The following is a 25,004-nucleotide window of genomic DNA, read 5'->3' on the forward strand; positions in this document are numbered from 1 at the left end:
ATCGGGGACTCTAGAGATCGATGATCTATCCCATCGGATTGTGTAACGGAAGTGACGTTGGAATAAACACTTACTGCACATGCGCTTTGCGTTCCAACATGCGTTCCACACCGGAGTAGGCGTGTGGGGAGAGTCTGCCTATGATTGATCGAGGTGGTGTGTGGTATCGTTATGGTACCGCGAGGAGACAGAAGGTCCGTGACGTCTGAACGTGTCACACGCACGTCAGACGCCGGCTGAGGTAAAGCCTTGGCGTGAACGCGCACGCGGCTGTATAGGGGCACCGCTGGTGAGAAGAAGTATCGGTGGCGGCTGTGCGGTCCCTGGAGGGTGAGAGGGGCGGACGGAGCCCGGACAGTGGACTCATCATGTGTGTGTGAGAGGGAGAGCCGCTGTCTGCCGCCATGGGACTCATCTTCGCCAAGCTGTGGAACTTCTTCTGTAACCAAGGTGAGGGAGCCAGCCGGGTACCACCATCAATACCCCTCCCCCCATATATCATCATACTGAGAGTACCTCCATCTATACTACTACCCCTCCCCCCATGTATCCTCCTACTGAGAGTACCACCTTTAATACTACTTCCCCTCCCCCATAGATTCTACTGAGAGTACCACCATCAATACTTCTACCCCTCCCCCCATGTATCCTCCTACTGAGAGTACCACCATCAATACTACTACCCCTCCCCCATAGATTCTACTGAGAGTACCACCATCAATACTACTACCCCTCCCCCATGTATCATCCTACTGAGAGTACCACCATCTATACTACTACCCCTCCCCCATGTATCCTCCTACTGAGAGTACCACCATCTATACTACTACCCCTCCCCCATGTATCCTCCTACTGAGAGTACCACCATCAATACTTCTACCCCTCCCCCCATGTATCCTCCTACTGAGAGTACCACCATCAATACTACTACCCCTCCCCCATAGATTCTACTGAGAGTACCACCATCAATACTACTACCCCTCCCCCATGTATCATCCTACTGAGAGTACCACCATCTATACTACTACCCCTCCCCCCCATGTATCCTCCTACTGAGAGTACCACCATCTATACTACTACCCCTCCCCCATGTATCCTCCTACTGAGAGTACCACCATCTATACTACTACCCCTCCCCCATGTATCATCCTACTGAGAGTACCACCATCTATACTACTACCCCTCCCCCCATGTATCCTCCTACTGAGAGTACCACCATCAATACTACTACCCCTCCCCCCATGTATGGTCCTACTGAGAGTACCACCATCAATACTACTACCCCTCCCCCATGTATCCTCCTACTGAGAGTACCTCCATCAATACTACTACCCCTCCCCCATGTATCCTCCTACTGAGAGTACCTCCATCTATACTACTACCCCTCCCCCATGTATCATCCTACTGAGAGTACCTCCATCTATACTACTACCCCTCCCCCCATGTATCATCCTACTGAGAGTACCACCATCAATACTACTACCCCTCCCCCATGTATCCTCCTACTGAGAGTACCACCATCAATACTACTACCCCTCCCCCATGTATCCTCCTACTGAGAGTACCACCATCTATACTACTACCCCTCCCCCCATGTATCCTCCTACTGAGAGTACCACCATCAATACTACTACCCCTCCCCCCATGTATGGTCCTACTGAGAGTACCACCATCAATACTACTACCCCTCCCCCATGTATCCTCCTACTGAGAGTACCTCCATCAATACTACTACCCCTCCCCCATGTATCCTCCTACTGAGAGTACCTCCATCTATACTACTACCCCTCCCCCATGTATCATCCTACTGAGAGTACCTCCATCTATACTACTACCCCTCCCCCCATGTATCATCCTACTGAGAGTACCACCATCAATACTACTACCCCTCCCCCCATGTATCCTCCTACTGAGAGTACCACCATCAATACTACTACCCCTCCCCCATGTATCCTCCTACTGAGAGTACCACCATCTATACTACTACCCCTCCCCCCATATATCCTCCTACTGAGAGTACCACCATCTATACGACTACCCCTCCCCCATATATCCTCCTACTGAGAGTACCACCATCAATACTACTACCCCTCCCCCCATGTATCCTCCTACTGAGAGTACCACCATTAATACTACTACCCCTCCCCCCCATATATGGTCCTACTGAGAGTACCACCATCAATACTACTACCCCTCCCCCCATGTATCATCCTACTGAGAGTACCACCATCAATACCTCTCCCCCATATATCCTCCTACTGAGAGTACCTCCATCTATACTACTACCCCTCCACCCATGTACCCTCCTACTGAGAGTACCACCTTTAATACTACTTCCCCTCCCCCATAGATTCTACTGAGAGTACCACCATCAATACTACTACCCCTCCCCCATGTATCCTCCTACTGAGAGTACCACCATCAATACTACTACCCCTCCCCCATGTATCCTCCTACTGAGAGTACCACCATCAATACTACTACCCCTCCCCCATGTATCCTCCTACTTAGAGTACCACCATCAATACTACTACCCCTCCCCCATGTATCCTCCTACTGAGAGTACCTCCATCAATACTACTACCCCTCCCCCATATATCCTCCTACTGAGAGTACCTCCATCAATACTACTACCCCTCCCCCCATATATCCTCCTACTGAGAGTACCTCCATCTATACTACTACCCCTCCCCCATATATCATCCTACTGAGAGTACCACCATCTATACTACTAACCCTCCCCCATATATCCTCCTACTGAGAGTACCACCATCAATACTACTACCCCTCCCCCATATATCATCCTACTGAGAGTACCTCCATCAATACTACTACCCCTCCCCCATATATCCTCCTACTGAGAGTACCACCATCTATACTACTACCCCTCCCCCATATATCCTCCTACTGAGAGTACCACCATCAATACTACTACCCCTCCCCCCATGTATCCTCCTACTGAGAGTACCACCATCTATACTACTACCCCTCCCCCCATGTATGGTCCTACTGAGAGTACCACCATCAATACTACTACCCCTCCCCCATGTATCCTCCTACTGAGAGTACCTCCATCAATACTACTACCCCTCCCCCATGTATCCTACTGAGAGTACCACCATCTATACTACTACCCCTCCCCCCATGTATCCTCCTACTGAGAGTACCACCATCAATACTACTACCCCTCCCCCATGTATCATCCTACTGAGAGTACCACCATCTATACTACTACCCCTCCCCCATATATCATCCTACTGAGAGTACCACCATCAATACTACTACCCCTCCCCCCATGTATCCTCCTACTGAGAGTACCACCATCTATACTACTACCCCTCCCCCCATATATCCTCCTACTGAGAGTACCACCATCTATACTACTACCCCTCCCCCATATATCCTCCTACTGAGAGTACCTCCATCAATACTACTACCCCTCCCCCCATGTATCCTCCTACTGAGAGTACCACCATCTATACTACTACCCCTCCCCCCATGTATCCTCCTACTGAGAGTACCACCATCTATACTACTACCCCTCCCCCCATGTATGGTCCTACTGAGAGTACCACCATCAATACTACTACCCCTCCCCCATGTATCTTCCTACTGAGAGTACCTCCATCAATACTACTACCCCTCCCCCCCATGTATCATCCTACTGAGAGTAACACCATCAATACTACTACCCCTCCCCCATGTATCTTCCTACTGAGAGTACCTCCATCAATACTACTACCCCTCCCCCCCATGTATCCTCCTACTGAGAGTACCACCATCAATACTACTACCCCTCCCCCCATGTATCCTCCTACTGAGAGTACCACCATCTATACTACTACCCCTCCCCCCATGTATGGTCCTACTGAGAGTACCACCATCAATACTACTACCCCTCCCCCATGTATCCTCCTACTGAGAGTACCTCCATCAATACTACTACCCCTCCCCCATGTATCCTACTGAGAGTACCACCATCTATACTACTACCCCTCCCCCCATGTATCCTCCTACTGAGAGTACCACCATCAATACTACTACCCCTCCCCCATGTATCCTCCTACTGAGAGTACCTCCATCAATACTACTACCCCTCCCCCCATATATCCTCCTACTGAGAGTACCTCCATCTATACTACTACCCCCTCCCCCATATATCATCCTACTGAGAGTACCTCCATCAATACTACTACCCCTCCCCCATATATCCTCCTACTGAGAGTACCACCATCTATACTACTACCCCTCCCCCATATATCATCCTACTGAGAGTACCACCATCAATACTACTACCCCTCCCCCCATGTATCCTCCTACTGAGAGTACCTCCATCAATACTACTACCCCTCCCCCATATATCCTCCTACTGAGAGTACCACCATCTATACTACTACCCCTCCCCCCATGTATCCTCCTACTGAGAGTACCACCATCTATACTACTACCCCTCCCCCCATGTATGGTCCTACTGAGAGTACCACCATCAATACTACTACCCCTCCCCCATATATCATCCTACTGAGAGTACCACCATCAATACCCCTCCCCCATATATCCTCCTACTGAGAGTACCTCCATCTATACTACTACCCCTCCCCCCATGTATCCTCCTACTGAGAGTACCACCTTTAATACTACTTCCCCTCCCCCATAGATTCTACTGAGAGTACCACCATCAATACTACTACCCCTCCCCCATGTATCCTCCTACTGAGAGTACCACCATCAATACTACTACCCCTCCCCCATGTATCCTCCTACTGAGAGTACCTCCATCAATACTACTACCCCTCCCCCCATATATCCTCCTACTGAGAGTACCTCCATCTATACTACTACCCCTCCCCCATATATCATCCTACTGAGAGTACCTCCATCAATACTACTACCCCTCCCCCATATATCCTCCTACTGAGAGTACCACCATCTATACTACTACCCCTCCCCCATATATCATCCTACTGAGAGTACCACCATCAATACTACTACCCCTCCCCCCATGTATCCTCCTACTGAGAGTACCACCATCTATACTACTACCCCTCCCCCCATATATCCTCCTACTGAGAGTACCACCATCTATACTACTACCCCTCCCCCATATATCCTCCTACTGAGAGTACCACCATCTATACTACTACCCCTCCCCCCATGTATCCTCCTACTGAGAGTACCACCATCTATACTACTACCCCTCCCCCCATGTATGGTCCTACTGAGAGTACCACCATCAATACTACTACCCCTCCCCCCCATGTATCCTCCTACTGAGAGTACCACCATCAATACTACTACCCCTCCCCCATGTATCCTCCTACTGAGAGTACCTCCATCAATACTACTACCCCTCCCCCCATATATCCTCCTACTGAGAGTACCTCCATCTATACTACTACCCCCTCCCCCATATATCATCCTACTGAGAGTACCTCCATCAATACTACTACCCCTCCCCCATATATCCTCCTACTGAGAGTACCACCATCTATACTACTACCCCTCCCCCATATATCATCCTACTGAGAGTACCACCATCAATACTACTACCCCTCCCCCCATGTATCCTCCTACTGAGAGTACCTCCATCAATACTACTACCCCTCCCCCCATATATCCTCCTACTGAGAGTACCTCCATCTATACTACTACCCCCTCCCCCATATATCATCCTACTGAGAGTACCTCCATCAATACTACTACCCCTCCCCCATATATCATCATACTGAGAGTACCACCATCTATACTACTACCCCTCCACCCATGTATCCTCCTACTGAGAGTACCACCTTTAATACTACTTCCCCTCCCCCATAGATTCTACTGAGAGTACCACCATCAATACTTCTACCCCTCCCCCCATGTATCCTCCTACTGAGAGTACCACCTTTAATACTACTTCCCCTCCCCCATAGATTCTACTGAGAGTACCACCATCAATACTACTACCCCTCCCCCATTTATCCTCCTACTGAGAGTACCTCCATCAATACTACTACCCCTCCCCCCATATATCCTCCTACTGAGAGTACCACCATCAATACTACTACCCCTCCCCCATGTATCCTCCTACTGAGAGTACCTCCATCAATACTACTACCCCTCCCCCGATATATCCTCCTACTGAGAGTACCTCCATCTATACTACTACCCCTCCCCCATATATCATCCTACTGAGAGTACCTCCATCAATACTACTACCCCTCCCCCATATATCCTCCTACTGTGAGTACCGCCATCTATACTAATACCCCTCCCCCCATATATCATCCTACTGAGAGTACCTCCATCTATACTACTACCCCTCCCCCATATATCCTCCTACTGAGAGTACCACCATCTATACTACTACCCCTCCCCCCATGTATCCTCCTACTGAGAGTACCACCATCTATACTACTACCCCTCCCCCCATGTATCCTCCTACTGAGAGTACCACCAATACTACTACCCCTCCCCCATGTATCCTCCTACTGAGAGTACCTCCATCAATACTACTACCCCTCCCCCATGTATCCTCCTACTGAGAGTACCTCCATCTATACTACTACCCCTCCCCCATGTATCATCCTACTGAGAGTACCACCATCTATACTACTACCCCTCCCCCCATGTATCATCCTACTGAGAGTACCACCATCTATACTACTACCCCTCCCCCCATGTATCCTCCTACTGAGAGTACCACCATCTATACTACTACCCCTCCCCCATATATCCTCCTACTGAGAGTACCACCATCTATACTACTACCCCTCCCCCCATGTATCCTCCTACTGAGAGTACCACCATCTATACTACTACCCCTCCCCCCATGTATCCTCCTACTGAGAGTACCACCATCTATACTACTACCCCTCCCCCCATGTATGGTCCTACTGAGAGTACCACCATCTATACTACTACCCCTCCCCCCATGTATCCTCCTGAGAGTACCACCATCAATACTACTACCCCTCCCCCATATATCATCCTACTGAGAGTACCACCATCAATACCCCTCCCCCATATATCCTCCTACTGAGAGTACCTCCATCTATACTACTACCCCTCCCCCCATGTATCCTCCTACTGAGAGTACCACCATCAATACTACTACCCCTCCCCCCATGTATGGTCCTACTGAGAGTACCACCATCAATACTACTACCCCTCCCCCCATGTATCCTCCTACTGAGAGTACCTCCATCAATACTACTACCCCTCCCCCATGTATCCTCCTACTGAGAGTACCTCCATCTATACTACTACCCCTCCCCCCATGTATCATCCTACTGAGAGTACCACCATCTATACTACTACCCCTCCCCCATGTATCTTCCTACTGAGAGTACCACCATCTATACTACTACCCCTCCACCCATGTACCCTCCTACTGAGAGTACCACCTTTAATACTACTTCCCCTCCCCCATAGATTCTACTGAGAGTACCACCATCAATACTTCTACCCCTCCCCCCATGTATCCTCCTACTGAGAGTACCACCTTTAATACTACTTCCCCTCCCCCATAGATTCTACTGAGAGTACCACCATCAATACTACTACCCCTCCCCCATGTATCCTCCTACTGAGAGTACCACCATCAATACTACTACCCCTCCCCCATGTATCCTCCTACTGAGAGTACCTCCATCAATACTACTACCCCTCCCCCATATATCCTCCTACTGAGAGTACCACCATCTATACTACTACCCCTCCCCCCATGTATCCTCCTACTGAGAGTACCACCATCTATACTACTACCCCTCCCCCATATATCCTCCTACTGAGAGTACCACCATCTATACTACTACCCCTCCCCCCATGTATCCTCCTACTGAGAGTACCACCATCTATACTACTACCCCTCCCCCCATGTATCCTCCTACTGAGAGTACCACCATCAATACTACTACCCCTCCCCCATGTATCCTCCTACTGAGAGTACCTCCATCAATACTACTACCCCTCCCCCCTATGTATCCTCCTACTGAGAGTACCACCATCAATACTACTACCCCTCCCCCATGTATCCTCCTACTGAGAGTACCTCCATCAATACTACTACCCCTCCCCCCATATATCCTCCTACTGAGAGTACCTCCATCTATACTACTACCCCTCCCCCCATGTATCTTCCTACTGAGAGAACCTCCATCAATACTACTACCCTCCCCCCCATGTATCCTCCTACTGAGAGTACCACCATCAATACTACTACCCCTCCCCCATGTATCCTCCTACTGAGAGTACCTCCATCAATACTACTACCCCTCCCCCCATATATCCTCCTACTGAGAGTACCTCCATCTATACTACTACCCCCTCCCCCATATATCATCCTACTGAGAGTACCTCCATCAATACTACTACCCCTCCCCCATATATCCTCCTACTGAGAGTACCACCATCTATACTACTACCCCTCCCCCATATATCATCCTACTGAGAGTACCACCATCAATACTACTACCCCTCCCCCCATGTATCCTCCTACTGAGAGTACCTCCATCAATACTACTACCCCTCCCCCATATATCCTCCTACTGAGAGTACCACCATCTATACTACTACCCCTCCCCCATATATCCTCCTACTGAGAGTACCACCATCTATACTACTACCCCTCCCCCCATGTATGGTCCTACTGAGAGTACCACCATCTATACTACTACCCCTCCCCCCATGTATCCTCCTGAGAGTACCACCATCAATACTACTACCCCTCCCCCATATATCCTCCTACTGAGAGTACCTCCATCTATACTACTACCCCTCCCCCATGTATCCTCCTACTGAGAGTACCACCTTTAATACTACTTCCCCTCCCCCATAGATTCTACTGAGAGTACCACCATCAATACTTCTACCCCTCCCCCCATGTATCCTCCTACTGAGAGTACCACCATCAATACTACTACCCCTCCCCCATATATCATCCTACTGAGAGTACCACCTTTAATACTACTTCCCCTCCCCCATAGATTCTACTGAGAGTACCACCATCAATACTACTACCCCTCCCCCATATATCCTCCTACTGAGAGTACCACCATCTATACTACTACCCCTCCCCCATATATCATCCTACTGAGAGTACCACCATCAATACTACTACCCCTCCCCCCATGTATCCTCCTACTGAGAGTACCACCATCTATACTACTACCCCTCCCCCCATGTATCCTCCTACTGAGAGTACCACCATCAATACTTCTACCCGTCCCCCATGTATCATCCTACTGAGAGTACCACCATCAATACTTCTACCCCTCCCCCATGTATCCTCCTACTGAGAGTACCACCATCAATACTTCTACCCCTCCCCCATGTATCATCCTACTGAGAGTACCACCATCTATACTACTACCCCTCCCCCCATGTATCATCCTACTGAGAGTACCTCCATCTATACTACTACCCCTCCCCCATGTATCTTCCTACTGAGAGTACCACCATCTATACTACTACCCCTCCCCCATGTATCCTCCTACTGAGAGTACCACCATCAATACTTCTACCCCTCCCCCCCATGTATCCTCCTACTAAGAGTACCACCATCAATACTACTACCCCTCCCCCATATATCCTCCTACTGAGAGTACCACCATCTATACTACTACCCCTCCCCCCATGTATCATCCTACTGAGAGTACCTCCATCAATACTACTACCCCTCCCCCATGTATCATCCTACTGAGAGTACCACCATCTATACTACTACCCCTCCCCCATATATCATCCTACTGAGAGTACCACCATCAATACTACTACCCCTCCCCCCATGTATCCTCCTACTGAGAGTACCACCATCTATACTACTACCCCTCCCCCCATATATCCTCCTACTGAGAGTACCACCATCTATACTACTACTCCTCCCCCCATGTATCCTCCTACTGAGAGTACCACCATCTATACTACTACCCCTCCCCCCATGTATGGTCCTACTGAGAGTACCACCATCAATACTACTACCCCTCCCCCATGTATCTTCCTACTGAGAGTACCTCCATCAATACTACTACCCCTCCCCCCCATGTATCCTCCTACTGAGAGTACCACCATCAATACTACTACCCCTCCCCCATGTATCCTCCTACTGAGAGTACCTCCATCAATACTACTACCCCTCCCCCCATATATCCTCCTACTGAGAGTACCTCCATCTATACTACTACCCCTCCCCCATATATCCTCCTACTGAGAGTACCACCATCAATACTACTACCCCTCCCCCATATATCCTCCTACTGAGAGTACCACCATCTATACTACTACCCCTCCCCCATATATCATCCTACTGAGAGTACCTCCATCAATACTACTACCCCTCCCCCATATATCCTCCTACTGAGAGTACCACCATCTATACTACTACCCCTCCCCCATATATCATCCTACTGAGAGTACCACCATCAATACTACTACCCCTCCCCCCATGTATCCTCCTACTGAGAGTACCTCCATCAATACTACTACCCCTCCCCCCCATGTATCCTCCTACTGAGAGTACCTCCATCAATACTACTACCCCTCCCCCATGTATCCTCCTACTGAGAGTACCTCCATCAATACTACTACCCCTCCCCCCATATATCCTCCTACTGAGAGTACCTCCATCTATACTACTACCCCTCCCCCATATATCCTCCTACTGAGAGTACCACCATCAATACTACTACCCCTCCCCCATATATCCTCCTACTGAGAGTACCACCATCTATACTACTACCCCTCCCCCATATATCATCCTACTGAGAGTACCTCCATCAATACTACTACCCCTCCCCCATATATCCTCCTACTGAGAGTACCACCATCTATACTACTACCCCTCCCCCATATATCATCCTACTGAGAGTACCACCATCAATACTACTACCCCTCCCCCCATGTATCCTCCTACTGAGAGTACCTCCATCAATACTACTACCCCTCCCCCATATATCCTCCTACTGAGAGTACCACCATCTATACTACTACCCCTCCCCCCATGTATCCTCCTACTGAGAGTACCACCATCTATACTACTACCCCTCCCCCCATGTATCCTCCTACTGAGAGTACCACCATCTATACTACTACCCCTCCACCCATGTATCCTCCTACTGAGAGTACCACCTTTAATACTACTTCCCCTCCCCCATAGATTCTACTGAGAGTACCACCATCAATACTTCTACCCCTCCCCCCATGTATCCTCCTACTGAGAGTACCACCTTTAATACTACTTCCCCTCCCCCATAGATTCTACTGAGAGTACCACCATCAATACTACTACCCCTCCCCCATGTATCCTCCTACTGAGAGTACCACCATCAATACTACTACCCCTCCCCCATTTATCCTCCTACTGAGAGTACCTCCATCAATACTACTACCCCTCCCCCCATATATCCTCCTACTGAGAGTACCTCCATCTATACTACTACCCCTCCCCCATATATCATCCTACTGAGAGTACCTCCATCAATACTACTACCCCTCCCCCATATATCCTCCTACTGAGAGTACCACCATCTATACTACTACCCCTCCCCCATATATCATCCTACTGAGAGAACCACCATCAATACTACTACCCCTCCCCCCATGTATCCTCCTACTGAGAGTACCACCATCTATACTACTACCCCTCCCCCCATGTATGGTCCTACTGAGAGTACCACCATCAATACTACTACCCCTCCCCCATGTATCCTCCTACTGAGAGTACCTCCGTCAATACTACTACCCCTCCCCCATGTATCCTCCTACTGAGAGTACCACCATCTATACTACTACCCCTCCCCCCATGTATCCTCCTACTGAGAGTACCACCATCTATACTACTACCCCTCCCCCATATATCATCCTACTGAGAGTACCACCATCAATACTACTACCCCTCCCCCCATGTATCCTCCTACTGAGAGTACCACCATCTATACTACTACCCCTCCCCCCATATATCCTCCTACTGAGAGTACCACCATCTATACTACTACCCCTCCCCCATATATCCTCCTACTGAGAGTACCTCCATCAATACTACTACCCCTCCCCCCATGTATCCTCCTACTGAGAGTACCACCATCTATACTACTACCCCTCCCCCCATGTATGGTCCTACTGAGAGTACCACCATCAATACTACTACCCCTCCCCCATGTATCTTCCTACTGAGAGTACCTCCATCAATACTACTACCCCTCCCCCCATGTATCCTCCTACTGAGAGTACCACCATCAATACTACTACCCCTCCCCCATATATCCTCCTACTGAGAGTACCACCATCTATACTACTACCCCTCCCCCATATATCATCCTACTGAGAGTACCACCATCAATACTACTACCCCTCCCCCCATGTATCCTCCTACTGAGAGTACCACCATCTATACTACTACCCCTCCCCCATATATCCTCCTACTGAGAGTACCACCATCTATACTACTACCCCTCCCCCCATGTATCCTCCTACTGAGAGTACCACCATCTATACTACTACCCCTCCCCCCATGTATGGTCCTACTGAGAGTATCACCATCAATACTACTACCCCTCCCCCATGTATCCTCCTACTGAGAGTACCTCCATCAATACTACTACCCCTCCCCCATGTATCCTCCTACTGAGAGTACCTCCATCAATACTACTACCCCTCCCCCATGTATCCTCCTACTGAGAGTACCACCATCTATACTACTACCCCTCCCCCCATGTATCCTCCTACTGAGAGTACCACCATCTATACTACTACCCCTCCCCCCATGTATGGTTCTACTGAGAGTACCACCATCAATACTACTACCCCTCCCCCATGTATCCTCCTACTGAGAGTACCTCCATCAATACTACTACCCCTCCCCCATGTATCCTCCTACTGAGAGTACCACCATCTATACTACTACCCCTCCCCCCATGTATCCTCCTACTGAGAGTACCACCATCTATACTACTACCCCTCCCCCATATATCATCCTACTGAGAGTACCACCATCAATACTACTACCCCTCCCCCCATGTATCCTCCTACTGAGAGTACCACCATCTATACTACTACCCCTCCCCCCATATATCCTCCTACTGAGAGTACCACCATCTATACTACTACCCCTCCCCCATATATCCTCCTACTGAGAGTACCTCCATCAATACTACTACCCCTCCCCCCATGTATCCTCCTACTGAGAGTACCACCATCTATACTACTACCCCTCCCCCCATGTATCCTCCTACTGAGAGTACCACCATCAATACTACTACCCCTCCCCCATGTATCTTCCTACTGAGAGTACCTCCATCAATACTACTACCCCTCCCCCCATGTATCCTCCTACTGAGAGTACCACCATCAATACTACTACCCCTCCCCCATGTATCCTCCTACTGAGAGTACCTCCATCAATACTACTACCCCTCCCCCCATATATCCTCCTACTGAGAGTACCTCCATCTATACTACTACCCCCTCCCCCATATATCCTCCTACTGAGAGTACCACCATCTATACTACTACCCCTCCCCCCATGTATGGTCCTACTGAGAGTACCACCATCAATACTACTACCCCTCCCCCATGTATCCTCCTACTGAGAGTACCTCCATCAATACTACTACCCCTCCCCCATGTATCATCCTACTGAGAGTACCACCTTTAATACTACTTCCCCTCCCCCATAGATTCTACTGAGAGTACCACCATCAATACTACTACCCCTCCCCCATTTATCCTCCTACTGAGAGTACCTCCATCAATACTACTACCCCTCCCCCCATATATCCTCCTACTGAGAGTACCACCATCAATACTACTACCCCTCCCCCATGTATCCTCCTACTGAGAGTACCTCCATCAATACTACTACCCCTCCCCCGATATATCCTCCTACTGAGAGTACCTCCATCTATACTACTACCCCTCCCCCATATATCATCCTACTGAGAGTACCTCCATCAATACTACTACCCCTCCCCCATATATCCTCCTACTGTGAGTACCGCCATCTATACTAATACCCCTCCCCCCATATATCCTCCTACTGAGAGTACCACCATCTATACTACTACCCCTCCCCCATATATCCTCCTACTGAGAGTACCACCATCTATACTACTACCCCTCCCCCCATGTATCCTCCTACTGAGAGTACCACCATCTATACTACTACCCCTCCCCCCATGTATCCTCCTACTGAGAGTACCACCAATACTACTACCCCTCCCCCATGTATCCTCCTACTGAGAGTACCTCCATCAATACTACTACCCCTCCCCCATGTATCCTCCTACTGAGAGTACCTCCATCTATACTACTACCCCTCCCCCATATATCCTCCTACTGAGAGTACCACCATCTATACTACTACCCCTCCCCCCATGTATCATCCTACTGAGAGTACCACCATCAATACTACTACCCCTCCCCCATGTATCTTCCTACTGAGAGTACCTCCATCAATACTACTACCCCTCCCCCCCATGTATCCTCCTACTGAGAGTACCACCATCAATACTACTACCCCTCCCCCATGTATCCTCCTACTGAGAGTACCTCCATCAATACTACTACCCCTCCCCCCATATATCCTCCTACTGAGAGTACCTCCATCTATACTACTACCCCTCCCCCATATATCCTCCTACTGAGAGTACCACCATCAATACTACTACCCCTCCCCCATATATCCTCCTACTGAGAGTACCACCATCTATACTACTACCCCTCCCCCATATATCATCCTACTGAGAGTACCTCCATCAATACTACTACCCCTCCCCCATATATCCTCCTACTGAGAGTACCACCATCTATACTACTACCCCTCCCCCATATATCATCCTACTGAGAGTACCACCATCAATACTACTACCCCTCCCCCCATGTATCCTCCTACTGAGAGTACCTCCATCAATACTACTACCCCTCCCCCCCATGTATCCTCCTACTGAGAGTACCTCCATCAATACTACTACCCCTCCCCCATGTATCCTCCTACTGAGAGTACCTCCATCAATACTACTACCCCTCCCCCCATATATCCTCCTACTGAGAGTACCTCCATCTATACTACTACCCCTCCCCCATATATCCTCCTACTGAGAGTACCACCATCAATACTACTACCCCTCCCCCATATATCCTCCTACTGAGAGTACCACCATCTATACTACTACCCCTCCCCCATATATCATCCTACTGAGAGTACCTCCATCAATACTACTACCCCTCCCCCATATATCCTCCTACTGAGAGTACCACCATCTATACTACTACCCCTCCCCCATATATCATCCTACTGAGAGTACCACCATCAATACTACTACCCCTCCCCCCATGTATCCTCCTACTGAGAGTACCTCCATCAATACTACTACCCCTCCCCCATATATCCTCCTACTGAGAGTACCACCATCTATACTACTACCCCTCCCCCCATGTATCCTCCTACTGAGAGTACCACCATCTATACTACTACCCCTCCCCCCATGTATCCTCCTACTGAGAGTACCACCATCTATACTACTACCCCTCCACCCATGTATCCTCCTACTGAGAGTACCACCTTTAATACTACTTCCCCTCCCCCATAGATTCTACTGAGAGTACCACCATCAATACTTCTACCCCTCCCCCCATGTATCCTCCTACTGAGAGTACCACCTTTAATACTACTTCCCCTCCCCCATAGATTCTACTGAGAGTACCACCATCAATACTACTACCCCTCCCCCATGTATCCTCCTACTGAGAGTACCACCATCAATACTACTACCCCTCCCCCATTTATCCTCCTACTGAGAGTACCTCCATCAATACTACTACCCCTCCCCCCATATATCCTCCTACTGAGAGTACCTCCATCTATACTACTACCCCTCCCCCATATATCATCCTACTGAGAGTACCTCCATCAATACTACTACCCCTCCCCCATATATCCTCCTACTGAGAGTACCACCATCTATACTACTACCCCTCCCCCATATATCATCCTACTGAGAGAACCACCATCAATACTACTACCCCTCCCCCCATGTATCCTCCTACTGAGAGTACCACCATCTATACTACTACCCCTCCCCCCATGTATGGTCCTACTGAGAGTACCACCATCAATACTACTACCCCTCCCCCATGTATCCTCCTACTGAGAGTACCTCCGTCAATACTACTACCCCTCCCCCATGTATCCTCCTACTGAGAGTACCACCATCTATACTACTACCCCTCCCCCCATGTATCCTCCTACTGAGAGTACCACCATCTATACTACTACCCCTCCCCCATATATCATCCTACTGAGAGTACCACCATCAATACTACTACCCCTCCCCCCATGTATCCTCCTACTGAGAGTACCACCATCTATACTACTACCCCTCCCCCCATATATCCTCCTACTGAGAGTACCACCATCTATACTACTACCCCTCCCCCATATATCCTCCTACTGAGAGTACCTCCATCAATACTACTACCCCTCCCCCCATGTATCCTCCTACTGAGAGTACCACCATCTATACTACTACCCCTCCCCCCATGTATGGTCCTACTGAGAGTACCACCATCAATACTACTACCCCTCCCCCATGTATCTTCCTACTGAGAGTACCTCCATCAATACTACTACCCCTCCCCCCATGTATCCTCCTACTGAGAGTACCACCATCAATACTACTACCCCTCCCCCATATATCCTCCTACTGAGAGTACCACCATCTATACTACTACCCCTCCCCCATATATCATCCTACTGAGAGTACCACCATCAATACTACTACCCCTCCCCCCATGTATCCTCCTACTGAGAGTACCACCATCTATACTACTACCCCTCCCCCATATATCCTCCTACTGAGAGTACCACCATCTATACTACTACCCCTCCCCCCATGTATCCTCCTACTGAGAGTACCACCATCTATACTACTACCCCTCCCCCCATGTATGGTCCTACTGAGAGTACCACCATCAATACTACTACCCCTCCCCCATGTATCCTCCTACTGAGAGTACCTCCATCAATACTACTACCCCTCCCCCATGTATCCTCCTACTGAGAGTACCTCCATCAATACTACTACCCCTCCCCCATGTATCCTCCTACTGAGAGTACCACCATCTATACTACTACCCCTCCCCCCATGTATCCTCCTACTGAGAGTACCACCATCTATACTACTACCCCTCCCCCCATGTATGGTCCTACTGAGAGTACCACCATCAATACTACTACCCCTCCCCCATGTATCCTCCTACTGAGAGTACCTCCATCAATACTACTACCCCTCCCCCATGTATCCTCCTACTGAGAGTACCACCATCTATACTACTACCCCTCCCCCCATGTATCCTCCTACTGAGAGTACCACCATCTATACTACTACCCCTCCCCCATATATCATCCTACTGAGAGTACCACCATCAATACTACTACCCCTCCCCCCATGTATCCTCCTACTGAGAGTACCACCATCTATACTACTACCCCTCCCCCCATATATCCTCCTACTGAGAGTACCACCATCTATACTACTACCCCTCCCCCATATATCCTCCTACTGAGAGTACCTCCATCAATACTACTACCCCTCCCCCCATGTATCCTCCTACTGAGAGTACCACCATCTATACTACTACCCCTCCCCCCATGTATCCTCCTACTGAGAGTACCACCATCAATACTACTACCCCTCCCCCATGTATCTTCCTACTGAGAGTACCTCCATCAATACTACTACCCCTCCCCCCATGTATCCTCCTACTGAGAGTACCACCATCAATACTACTACCCCTCCCCCATGTATCCTCCTACTGAGAGTACCTCCATCAATACTACTACCCCTCCCCCCATATATCCTCCTACTGAGAGTACCTCCATCTATACTACTACCCCCTCCCCCATATATCCTCCTACTGAGAGTACCACCATCTATACTACTACCCCTCCCCCCATGTATGGTCCTACTGAGAGTACCACCATCAATACTACTACCCCTCCCCCATGTATCCTCCTACTGAGAGTACCTCCATCAATACTACTACCCCTCCCCCATGTATCATCCTACTGAGAGTACCACCTTTAATACTACTTCCCCTCCCCCATAGATTCTACTGAGAGTACCACCATCAATACTACTACCCCTCCCCCATTTATCCTCCTACTGAGAGTACCTCCATCAATACTACTACCCCTCCCCCCATATATCCTCCTACTGAGAGTACCACCATCAATACTACTACCCCTCCCCCATGTATCCTCCTACTGAGAGTACCTCCATCAATACTACTACCCCTCCCCCGATATATCCTCCTACTGAGAGTACCTCCATCTATACTACTACCCCTCCCCCATATATCATCCTACTGAGAGTACCTCCATCAATACTACTACCCCTCCCCCATATATCCTCCTACTGTGAGTACCGCCATCTATACTAATACCCCTCCCCCCATATATCCTCCTACTGAGAGTACCACCATCTATACTACTACCCCTCCCCCATATATCCTCCTACTGAGAGTACCACCATCTATACTACTACCCCTCCCCCCATGTATCCTCCTACTGAGAGTACCACCATCTATACTACTACCCCTCCCCCCATGTATCCTCCTACTGAGAGTACCACCATCAATACTACTACCCCTCCCCCATGTATCCTCCTACTGAGAGTACCTCCATCAATACTACTACCCCTCCCCCATGTATCCTCCTACTGAGAGTACCTCCATCTATACTACTACCCCTCCCCCATGTATCATCCTACTGAGAGTACCACCATCTATACTACTACCCCTCCCCCCATGTATCATCCTACTGAGAGTACCTCCATCTATACTACTACCCCTCCCCCCCATGTATCCTCCTACTGAGAGAACCTCCATCAATACTACTACCCTCCCCCCCATGTATCATCCTACTGAGAGTACCTCCATCAATACTACTACCCCTCCCCCATATATCCTCCTACTGAGAGTACCACCATCTATACTACTACCCCTCCCCCATATATCATCCTACTGAGAGTACCACCATCAATACTACTACCCCTCCCCCCATGTATCCTCCTACTGAGAGTACCTCCATCAATACTACTACCCCTCCCCCATATATCCTCCTACTGAGAGTACCACCATCTATACTACTACCCCTCCCCCCATGTATCCTCCTACTGAGAGTACCACCATCTATACTACTACCCCTCCCCCCATGTATCCTCCTACTGAGAGTACCACCATCTATACTACTACCCCTCCCCCCATGTATCCTCCTACTGAGAGTACCACCATCTATACTACTACCCCTCCCCCCATGTATGGTCCTACTGAGAGTACCACCATCTATACTACTACCCCTCCCCCCATGTATCCTCCTGAGAGTACCACCATCAATACTACTACCCCTCCCCCATATATCATCCTACTGAGAGTACCACCATCAATACCCCTCCCCCATATATCCTCCTACTGAGAGTACCTCCATCTATACTACTACCCCTCCCCCCATGTATCCTCCTACTGAGAGTACCACCATCAATACTACTACCCCTCCCCCCATGTATGGTCCTACTGAGAGTACCACCATCAATACTACTACCCCTCCCCCCATGTATCCTCCTACTGAGAGTACCTCCATCAATACTACTACCCCTCCCCCATGTATCCTCCTACTGAGAGTACCTCCATCTATACTACTACCCCTCCCCCCATGTATCATCCTACTGAGAGTACCACCATCTATACTACTACCCCTCCCCCATGTATCTTCCTACTGAGAGTACCACCATCTATACTACTACCCCTCCACCCATGTACCCTCCTACTGAGAGTACCACCTTTAATACTACTTCCCCTCCCCCATAGATTCTACTGAGAGTACCACCATCAATACTTCTACCCCTCCCCCCATGTATCCTCCTACTGAGAGTACCACCTTTAATACTACTTCCCCTCCCCCATAGATTCTACTGAGAGTACCACCATCAATACTACTACCCCTCCCCCATGTATCCTCCTACTGAGAGTACCTCCATCAATACTACTACCCCTCCCCCATATATCCTCCTACTGAGAGTACCACCATCTATACTACTACCCCTCCCCCCATGTATCCTCCTACTGAGAGTACCACCATCTATACTACTACCCCTCCCCCATATATCCTCCTACTGAGAGTACCACCATCTATACTACTACCCCTCCCCCCATGTATCCTCCTACTGAGAGTACCACCATCTATACTACTACCCCTCCCCCCATGTATCCTCCTACTGAGAGTACCACCATCAATACTACTACCCCTCCCCCATGTATCCTCCTACTGAGAGTACCTCCATCAATACTACTACCCCTCCCCCCTATGTATCCTCCTACTGAGAGTACCACCATCAATACTACTACCCCTCCCCCATATATCCTCCTACTGAGAGTACCTCCATCAATACTACTACCCCTCCCCCCATATATCCTCCTACTGAGAGTACCTCCATCTATACTACTACCCCTCCCCCCATGTATCTTCCTACTGAGAGAACCTCCATCAATACTACTACCCTCCCCCCCATGTATCCTCCTACTGAGAGTACCACCATCAATACTACTACCCCTCCCCCATGTATCCTCCTACTGAGAGTACCTCCATCAATACTACTACCCCTCCCCCCATATATCCTCCTACTGAGAGTACCACCATCTATACTACTACCCCTCCCCCATATATCCTCCTACTGAGAGTACCACCATCTATACTACTACCCCTCCCCCCATGTATGGTCCTACTGAGAGTACCACCATCTATACTACTACCCCTCCCCCCATGTATCCTCCTGAGAGTACCACCATCAATACTACTACCCCTCCCCCATATATCCTCCTACTGAGAGTACCTCCATCTATACTACTACCCCTCCCCCATGTATCCTCCTACTGAGAGTACCACCTTTAATACTACTTCCCCTCCCCCATAGATTCTACTGAGAGTACCACCATCAATACTTCTACCCCTCCCCCCATGTATCCTCCTACTGAGAGTACCACCATCAATACTACTACCCCTCCCCCATATATCATCCTACTGAGAGTACCACCTTTAATACTACTTCCCCTCCCCCATAGATTCTACTGAGAGTACCACCATCAATACTACTACCCCTCCCCCATATATCCTCCTACTGAGAGTACCACCATCTATACTACTACCCCTCCCCCATATATCATCCTACTGAGAGTACCACCATCAATACTACTACCCCTCCCCCCATGTATCCTCCTACTGAGAGTACCACCATCTATACTACTACCCCTCCCCCCATGTATCCTCCTACTGAGAGTACCACCATCAATACTTCTACCCGTCCCCCATGTATCATCCTACTGAGAGTACCACCATCAATACTTCTACCCCTCCCCCATGTATCCTCCTACTGAGAGTACCACCATCAATACTTCTACCCCTCCCCCATGTATCATCCTACTGAGAGTACCACCATCTATACTACTACCCCTCCCCCCATGTATCATCCTACTGAGAGTACCTCCATCTATACTACTACCCCTCCCCCATGTATCTTCCTACTGAGAGTACCACCATCTATACTACTACCCCTCCCCCATGTATCCTCCTACTGAGAGTACCACCATCAATACTTCTACCCCTCCCCCCCATGTATCCTCCTACTAAGAGTACCACCATCAATACTACTACCCCTCCCCCATATATCCTCCTACTGAGAGTACCACCATCTATACTACTACCCCTCCCCCCATGTATCATCCTACTGAGAGTACCTCCATCAATACTACTACCCCTCCCCCATGTATCATCCTACTGAGAGTACCACCATCTATACTACTACCCCTCCCCCATATATCATCCTACTGAGAGTACCACCATCAATACTACTACCCCTCCCCCCATGTATCCTCCTACTGAGAGTACCACCATCTATACTACTACCCCTCCCCCCATATATCCTCCTACTGAGAGTACCACCATCTATACTACTACCCCTCCCCCCATGTATCCTCCTACTGAGAGTACCACCATCTATACTACTACCCCTCCCCCCATGTATGGTCCTACTGAGAGTACCACCATCAATACTACTACCCCTCCCCCATGTATCTTCCTACTGAGAGTACCTCCATCAATACTACTACCCCTCCCCCCCATGTATCCTCCTACTGAGAGTACCACCATCAATACTACTACCCCTCCCCCATGTATCCTCCTACTGAGAGTACCTCCATCAATACTACTACCCCTCCCCCCATATATCCTCCTACTGAGAGTACCTCCATCTATACTACTACCCCTCCCCCATATATCCTCCTACTGAGAGTACCACCATCAATACTACTACCCCTCCCCCATATATCCTCCTACTGAGAGTACCACCATCTATACTACTACCCCTCCCCCATATATCATCCTACTGAGAGTACCTCCATCAATACTACTACCCCTCCCCCATATATCCTCCTACTGAGAGTACCACCATCTATACTACTACCCCTCCCCCATATATCATCCTACTGAGAGTACCACCATCAATACTACTACCCCTCCCCCCATGTATCCTCCTACTGAGAGTACCTCCATCAATACTACTACCCCTCCCCCATATATCCTCCTACTGAGAGTACCACCATCTATACTACTACCCCTCCCCCCATGTATCCTCCTACTGAGAGTACCACCATCTATACTACTACCCCTCCCCCCATGTATCCTCCTACTGAGAGTACCACCATCTATACTACTACCCCTCCACCCATGTATCCTCCTACTGAGAGTACCACCTTTAATACTACTTCCCCTCCCCCATAGATTCTACTGAGAGTACCACCATCAATACTTCTACCCCTCCCCCCATGTATCCTCCTACTGAGAGTACCACCTTTAATACTACTTCCCCTCCCCCATAGATTCTACTGAGAGTACCACCATCAATACTACTACCCCTCCCCCATGTATCCTCCTACTGAGAGTACCACCATCAATACTACTACCCCTCCCCCATTTATCCTCCTACTGAGAGTACCTCCATCAATACTACTACCCCTCCCCCCATATATCCTCCTACTGAGAGTACCTCCATCTATACTACTACCCCTCCCCCATATATCATCCTACTGAGAGTACCTCCATCAATACTACTACCCCTCCCCCATATATCCTCCTACTGAGAGTACCACCATCTATACTACTACCCCTCCCCCATATATCATCCTACTGAGAGAACCACCATCAATACTACTACCCCTCCCCCCATGTATCCTCCTACTGAGAGTACCACCATCTATACTACTACCCCTCCCCCATATATCCTACTGAGAGTACCACCATCAATACTACTACCCCTCCCCCCATGTATCCTCCTACTGAGAGTACCACCATCTATACTACTACCCCTCCCCCCATGTATCCTCCTACTGAGAGTACCACCATCAATACTACTACCCCTCCCCCATGTATCCTCCTACTGAGAGTACCACCATCTATACTACTACCCCTCCCCCCATGTATCCTCCTACTGAGAGTACCACCATCTATACTACTACCCCTCCCCCATATATCATCCTACTGAGAGTACCACCATCAATACTACTACCCCTCCCCCCATGTATCCTCCTACTGAGAGTACCACCATCTATACTACTACCCCTCCCCCCATATATCCTCCTACTGAGAGTACCACCATCTATACTACTACCCCTCCCCCATATATCCTCCTACTGAGAGTACCTCCATCAATACTACTACCCCTCCCCCCATGTATCCTCCTACTGAGAGTACCACCATCTATACTACTACCCCTCCCCCCATGTATCCTCCTACTGAGAGTACCACCATCTATACTACTACCCCTCCCCCCATGTATGGTCCTACTGAGAGTACCACCATCAATACTACTACCCCTCCCCCATGTATCTTCCTACTGAGAGTACCTCCATCAATACTACTACCCCTCCCCCCATGTATCCTCCTACTGAGAGTACCACCATCAATACTACTACCCCTCCCCCATATATCCTCCTACTGAGAGTACCACCATCTATACTACTACCCCTCCCCCATATATCATCCTACTGAGAGTACCACCATCAATACTACTACCCCTCCCCCCATGTATCCTCCTACTGAGAGTACCACCATCTATACTACTACCCCTCCCCCATATATCCTCCTACTGAGAGTACCACCATCTATACTACTACCCCTCCCCCCATGTATCCTCCTACTGAGAGTACCACCATCTATACTACTACCCCTCCCCCCATGTATGGTCCTACTGAGAGTACCACCATCAATACTACTACCCCTCCCCCATGTATCCTCCTACTGAGAGTACCTCCATCAATACTACTACCCCTCCCCCATGTATCTTCCTACTGAGAGTACCTCCATCAATACTACTACCCCTCCCCCATGTATCCTCCTACTGAGAGTACCACCATCTATACTACTACCCCTCCCCCCATGTATCCTCCTACTGAGAGTACCACCATCTATACTACTACCCCTCCCCCCATGTATGGTCCTACTGAGAGTACCACCATCAATACTACTACCCCTCCCCCATGTATCCTCCTACTGAGAGTACCTCCATCAATACTACTACCCCTCCCCCATGTATCCTCCTACTGAGAGTACCACCATCTATACTACTACCCCTCCCCCCATGTATCCTCCTACTGAGAGTACCACCATCTATACTACTACCCCTCCCCCATATATCATCCTACTGAGAGTACCACCATCAATACTACTACCCCTCCCCCCATGTATCCTCCTACTGAGAGTACCACCATCTATACTACTACCCCTCCCCCCATATATCCTCCTACTGAGAGTACCACCATCTATACTACTACCCCTCCCCCATATATCCTCCTACTGAGAGTACCTCCATCAATACTACTACCCCTCCCCCCATGTATCCTCCTACTGAGAGTACCACCATCTATACTACTACCCCTCCCCCCATGTATCCTCCTACTGAGAGTACCACCATCTATACTAC

The 25,004-nt window shown here is 49.3% G+C and overlaps 1 protein-coding gene across 1 annotated transcript in view; it reads left to right on the plus strand.

The window, feature by feature from the left end:
• Positions 1-319: 319 nt before the first annotated feature.
• The window catches only part of ARL5B (ARF like GTPase 5B), a 122,945-nt gene continuing 98,260 nt past the window's right edge, over positions 320-25,004 (plus strand). The window contains exon 1 of the mRNA XM_082258807.1: positions 320-450. Coding sequence (XP_082114933.1) covers positions 405-450 — 46 coding nt within the window. The 5' untranslated portion in view covers positions 320-404. The remainder of the gene's footprint in view (positions 451-25,004) is intronic.

The sequence above is a fragment of the Pelophylax lessonae genome, assembly GCF_965119305.1.
Source record: "Pelophylax lessonae genome assembly, chromosome: 5".
In the NCBI taxonomy this organism is placed as follows: Eukaryota; Metazoa; Chordata; class Amphibia; order Anura; family Ranidae; genus Pelophylax; species Pelophylax lessonae.